The 6,636-nt window shown below is 37.2% G+C and overlaps 1 protein-coding gene across 1 annotated transcript; it reads right to left on the minus strand.

Annotated features, from left to right (window-relative positions):
- Positions 1 to 4,642: 4,642 nt before the first annotated feature.
- LOC134602078 (olfactory receptor 11L1-like) lies at positions 4,643 to 5,587 on the minus strand. The gene has a single exon (XM_063446577.1). The coding sequence runs from the start codon at positions 5,585 to 5,587 to the stop codon at positions 4,643 to 4,645; it is 945 nt and encodes a 314-aa protein (XP_063302647.1).
- Between the last annotated feature and the right edge of the window lie 1,049 nt (positions 5,588 to 6,636).

A 6,636-nucleotide genomic window follows, 5' to 3' on the forward strand; every position in this document is an offset into this window, starting at 1 on the left:
ATTCATTTAAACCAAGGTAGACTGACAATATTTGATCGGATAGAAGGACAGACAGACTGATGATTATCACATTAAAGAAAAGCTCCATCTGTCCAGTTAAAATTCAAAATATGGTAATAAAAAGGAAAAAAACCAAAGGGAAGGACTGTGTTATTCACCACAAAGTGATAATAATAGAAAATACAAACTGTATAGCGTTGATGTGTTCTACCTTAGATATATATCTATAGGGAGAGATACAAAAATTGTGTAATACAATTAACACATATAGAGGGTGGGGGTGGTAGAGATTTCACAAAATTAAGATGAATTCAGGCGTATCAATCTTAATATTAGGGAACTAGTGAAGTGTGAAGAACCTCCAGCGATGCAATTCTGGATATAAAGTAGTAAATCTTCTTGCAATGTTTCAAAGCAAAGACAGCATGTCTCCACACCAAGGTGGCATTAACGTGTATCAGCCAATAAAGTCACAGCAGAAGCTGCAGGCAGCACCAGCAAAGGTAAAATAAAATAAAAGTTCATGTGAACAAAATAAACAACTCCAACGCGTTTCGTCCTCTTCTAGACTTACCCTCCAGTGGCCATTGGAGTAACTAAATGACCTCCGTATGTTTAAATATACATAGGGATTAAGGAGAGAGTTCAGGTAAGTTTTTTCTTTGGTTTTTATTATATGTATTAGCTGATGTGTACTGTAGTCGTTGCTACCGCCCAGGATTGATGGGAGTGAGCACAGGACTTTTCTTTTTGCATTTGTATCAGGGCTATTTACTGATGCTTGAATGGCCACAAACCAGACTGGGCAAAATTAATCGACAGCATATGGACTGCAAAATCCAGACATTGCTGATGGAATTTATTAATATCCTTTTTATTGACTTTGTAATTCAGGCATTAATTTGGTCTGGATTTCAGCTGGGCCGAACTCCACTGGACAGCTAAAAATCAAAACCGAATCAATTAAATCTGGGACTGGAAGCTTTGACTCTGGGCCCAGATTAAAAAAATGCAAACTATTTTCCCACTGGTAGCACTAGCAGCCATTGGGAACGCGAGGGTTAATCATTACAAGGAAAGGTTAAAGGATCTTAAAATGTATAGCTTGGAGGAAAGTCAAGACAAGGGGGATATGATAGAAACATTTAAATACATAAAGGGAATCAACACAGTAAAGGAGAAAACTATATTTAAAAGAAGAAAAACTACCACAACAAGAGGACATAGTCTTAAATTAGAGGGACAAAGGTTCTTATATGCCGTCACATTCTATATTTCTATGTGGTGACTAGGCAGCTGCCACATTTAAAAAGTTAAAAAACATATAATAATAATTACAATATCTGCAAAACATTTAAACCTAGTGTTGGGGATAAAATCAGCCCGGGCCCTTTGTGGATGATGGATATTTGCCAACTCATTCAGAGCTCTGGAAATTGGAAATGAATAGCAGAGACGTGTTCAATAACCAATTCAAATTCCTTCATTACACAAGTTATATTTATACTCCATTTTCAAAGCAGGATGGGAGGGGGGGGAAATTAGCATATGGGTGTGACAATGATGACAATGACATAGATTGTTTTTCACAAGTTATGAACAGCTGTTTCTCGTTATCCTACGTTATATAACGCACGTATATTTGATAAAAAACAGATATTTACAAATACCAAAATCTTGAACAGTTAACAAGAACATTTCGAAATCAGTACTTTTCCCATAACTAGTATTTTAGATAAATTGTATCTCCGAGAATCGGAGATACAATTCCAAATTTATTCTTGGTTCAAATTAACCCTTATATGAACAGCTAATATAGATAGTGAAATGGATATTCGTATCTACAATTCCCCTCTTAGATCATATCATGATCTACCTTACGGAAAATATCCATGGGAGGCCTTTGGCAGGAGGTATATTCAGACGTGCTAATCATGTCTGCGGGACTTTCGTTATTTCTTCACCTCGATTTCCCCCATTTGCTCTGTGCCATAGGTTTTCCCTTTAGGAGGAGTTCGAGCTGTCAATTTTCAGCTTTTTCAATTATCTGTTGAATACATCTTTTAAGTGTACAAGTTAAATATTTCAAACAGCTGACATGTTAACCATTGTTAAACAGACTGAACATCATGTTATCTGTAGCTTGAACCTTGGGTCAATACAGGCAAAGTGTATTATTCCCAACAATGGGAATAATATTACTATAATTCATAACGTAAGCTCATATAGTCAAAACGGGAATAATATCTATCCCCCTCTTTGGACCAGGGTCTTGGATTACCAGTCCACCCGCTGATCTTGGGCCAGGTAAAAAAAAAACAGTGGCAAAAACTCATATTTGAGAACAAAAGCACATCTGGGGAAACCCTGAGTGAGGGCCATGACTGTGTAGACATGTCGCCCCCTCACATTGACAGCATTAGTGAATAGCTCGGGTATCGGGATTGGGAAACTTCTTGATTGATTTGAAAAGATCCATTTACATATAAAATCATGAGATAACTTATAATCAGTTTGCAATTCTAACAATAATTCCAATCATGACCTTGCATCCTGTGTCTCCTAATCACATCCCTATTTCGACGGTCCAGTCATATTCACACTTAATACATGGGAATCCATCCTTTGTACACTCAACATACATCAATGACACACATAGTACATCCAAGCCTGAGTAAGCTAACACTTCCTCTCTCTCCGGCTAACTCTACAAAAATAAAAATAACAAAATAGTTCAATAGTCCAGCATAGTCCAGAAAAATAGAATAAGTCTTTCAAGGAGTATAAAGAATCTTAGACACCATAAACTTTGTTCCATAATCTTAGACACCATAACATAGCAAAGGATAGCAATATGGCTGACAACAAGACAATGTCAGCTTCCATATAGTTCTTAATTCTTCTGTTTGCTGGATGTTCACCACAATGCTCTGTACAACACCCCAATTGTTGAAAGGGTTAATGCAGAACTAGCGGCATTAGACAGCACTGCACCTTCAGGACTTTCCAAGTTAGTTTATGTCCTCATAAGTAAACATCTCAGTTTCTTCGGCCAGCATGGAATTTGACCAAACAGATATAATTGCAAAAAGGTAGGTAGGTAGGTCAGCCAGAGATATTGGTGTGTAGTCCCAAATATCAGGCGGCACAAATACTCCAGTACGGTCTCTATATTCATACAAACACAAGGATCAGTACGACATCAATAAATTAATTATCTAGGCTAAACTCAAATTAGAGACTAAAGTTAAATCCTTAACTTGTGTAACATGTACTTCTCTCAGTGTTGCTTATATTTAATTGAATTTGTCCTTTATACAATTTTAATACATAATTTCCCTTTAGAATGCCTTTGTATTTTTTTTTCCAGAACAACTAGAAAATAAATAGGAGAAACAAAATTAATTACTATTGTTCTAAAGTGCTTTGTTTAATACAGGTTTCGGAAGAGTTGTCTTGCTGTGTTAAGGTTGCAAGTGGCCTCTGAAGGGGCAGCAAACTGTAGATATGTTATATTAAATAGCCCTCACTTGTCAGGTCTTGGAAACCCACTTATTTTATTGCAGATGCCTCTATGATACCACGTTAGAAATTGACTAGGTATACTTATTATTATCCTTTATTATTTTAGTTATTTCACATTGCGCAGCCTATGCAAAATATGTCTAGGTCCCAACTTCAGCTTGTACATCCTCTAAGAGCCAGCATTAATACTGTTTTATCACTCAAAACTATATATAAAGTATTAAAAACATGAACCATCTGTGTATTAGGCTGGGGTTGTTGAGTGTGGGTATAGGTTGGAAGCTGTAGTTGATATTGAGGAACCTGCCAGGGTGGGTCCTTGAATGCCAGCTGGGCCAGGTTCTCCCTTAGCACCGGGTTCTCCTTTGTTTCCTTGAGCACCATGGTTTAGATTCACCATTGTTACCCTTAGGTCCAAGGGAACCTCCGGGGCCTTGAGGTCCAGGAGCACCACAGGCACCAGGGAAGCCAGGGGCACCAGCAATACCATGAGTACCAGTGGGGTCAGCTTGACCGGGAGAACCAGGTTCACCATGAGCACCTTGGGGTGAACCCCTGCTATCCACAATTAAAACAGTGTGTTCCACCAATGCTGAAGTTGCCACCTCTACAAAAGCGGATTTATTTTCTTTTTCTTTTCCAGGGGCCCCTTTCTTGTCGGCTGTTCAGCATTTTTTAACCCTTATATGAACAGCTAGGATAGATAGTGAAATGGATATTCAAATTTACACCTTGTGACAGGGCAGCCATTGCTGCCCAGTCACTAGAAAAGAACTGTAGGGCCTGTCAAATAATGGGGAAGACTGTGTGGGTATCAGGTGGTAGGGTTAATGCCACCTCACTTGGACAACTACCCATGCCGGTCGGTGGAGGCCAAAGTATTTATAACATTTTGGGGGACCTAGCATCGCCTCCCTCCTGCAAAGACAGCAGGTAAGGTCCCTTATTAATTATCAAATAGGTAGGGCGGACCTGCCATTGTCCCCCTACCAAAAAAAAACCACTAGGTGACTAGTGGAATTTCAAACTTCCACTGAAAAATATTGTCAATGTTGTTCTTATTGTCACAATTAATAACTGAAATGTAATTTAAAGCAATAAAAGAAAATCAGAAATATTACATTGCTAATATCTTTTTTATTTGTAATAATTTTAGAAAGGATGTCCTGATTTCTCGGCTCCTTAGACTGTATATTATTGGGTTCAACAAAGGTGTCACTACTGTGTACATAAGGGACACAATCTTATTCATTCCAGGTGAATAGTCTCCTGCTGGAATGGCATAGATAGCAATAAGAGTCCCATAATACATGCACACAACAGTGAGGTGGGAACTGCATGTGGGGAAGGCTTTCTGTCTCCCAGTGGTGGATGATATTCTATGTATAGCGTGAAAGATACAAAAATACGTAGAAATGATAAACATTGTTTCAATGACAGTTTCTGGAACAGCGATTATATAAACTGCAATCTGTACAACTGTAGTTTCAGAACATGAAAGCTGAAGAAGAGGAGCAACATCACAGAAGAAATGATCAATATATTTGAAATTACAGAAAGTTAAATGACTTATTAAAACAGTAACAATCAGTGTGAGAACAAAACCTAAAATCCAGGACAACACCACAAGACTGAGACAAAATGAGAAATTCATTATTGTTACATAATGCAAAGGTTTACAGACAGCCACATATCTATCATAGGACATCATGGTGAGAAGAAGACATTCTGTAACCGAGGAGAAGCTGAACAAATTTAACTGAGCAATGCACCCACTAACAGTCATGGGGCTACTGTTTTTTAAGGTGATATATAGCAAGTTTGGAATAATTGTTGTAGTGAGTATGATGTCACAGGAAGACAAGTGGCTGAGGAAGAAGAACATTGGAGAATGAAGACATCGAGTCGCTGAAACCAACCGTATGATTAGAAGGTTTCCAGTTAAAGTCATCATGTAGACCACAAGGAGGGACAAAAAGAGAATAATTCTGGATCTCTGCAGAAGCTGAAAACCCAAGAGAAAAAGTTCTGGAATACTTGATTGGTTGTGGCTTGGAGTCATCTGATGCAAGAATAAAAATAAATCCTCGTTACATACCAAAATAATATTAATGTATATTAAGACATGGTATAAAAAGAAACATGACTGGGACATAGCAATACCATTATTTCTATAGAAAAAACAGAGTAGGCATAAAAAGGGGAGGGGTGGTCCTGTAAGTATAGGATAGCATAACATTTAACCTAATACAAGTTAATAAGGTAAACACAGAGTCTGTTTAGGTTACTTTAGAATTTGGTAATCGCACAGTAACTTGTGTAGGTGTGATTTCTGGTGATCACCAGTTAGTGTTGTGTAATATAAAAACAGTGACTGATTCACACCACACAAAAACAAAAGTTTTAGATTTTAGAAAAACAGTCTTTTCTAAAATTATAATATGTGCAAAGGAGTCATTATCAGACTGGAACAGTTTAAATGGAGTGTAGGAGAAATTGGATTATTTAAAAGTTACACTACCGAAGGCAAAAGAAAATTGCATTAAGCTTGCCAATAAGAGCAAAATAGTGAAGAATCCCATGTAGTACTTCGCAGAAGTAAAAAACAAAAAGTTAACATTTAGTAATTATAAAAGTGAGGAATATATAGAGATTTAAATGATTAGGCAGGAAGAGGCTAAGCAAGTTATAAGAGCTCCAATGACACACACAAAAATGAAAATAGCACAGTCAGTAAAAAAAAGGGAGAACACATTTGTTAGATACATAAATGAGAAAAGGAAAGCAAAACCAGGATTAGTTATATTAAAAACTAAAGAAGGAAGGAATGTAGAAGAGCTTAAAGGTCTAGTTGACTGCCTCAATGAATATCTTTGTACAGTGCTTACAGATGAAAATGAAGGAATGGGACCTCAATCAGATTTTTTTTTTTGCAATTTGTTACATGTTTGAAGAGGAAAGGGTAATATATTAGCTGTCTAAAGTAAAGACAGCTGAAGGGTCTGATGAGGAAAATAATAGAAACCATGTTAAAAGATGGGATTGTTGAACATCTAAAATCACATTGATTTCAAGACCAGAGACAGCATGGGTTTATTTTTAGGGAGATCA

The sequence above is a fragment of the Pelobates fuscus genome, chromosome 3 (genome assembly GCF_036172605.1).
Source record: "Pelobates fuscus isolate aPelFus1 chromosome 3, aPelFus1.pri, whole genome shotgun sequence".
NCBI classification, from domain to species: domain Eukaryota; kingdom Metazoa; phylum Chordata; class Amphibia; order Anura; family Pelobatidae; genus Pelobates; species Pelobates fuscus.

Coding starts and splice junctions, on each gene's coding strand:
- LOC134602078 (XM_063446577.1), bottom strand. CDS start 5,587: ATGACTCCAAGCCACAACCAATCAAGTATTCCAGAACTTTTTCTCTTG.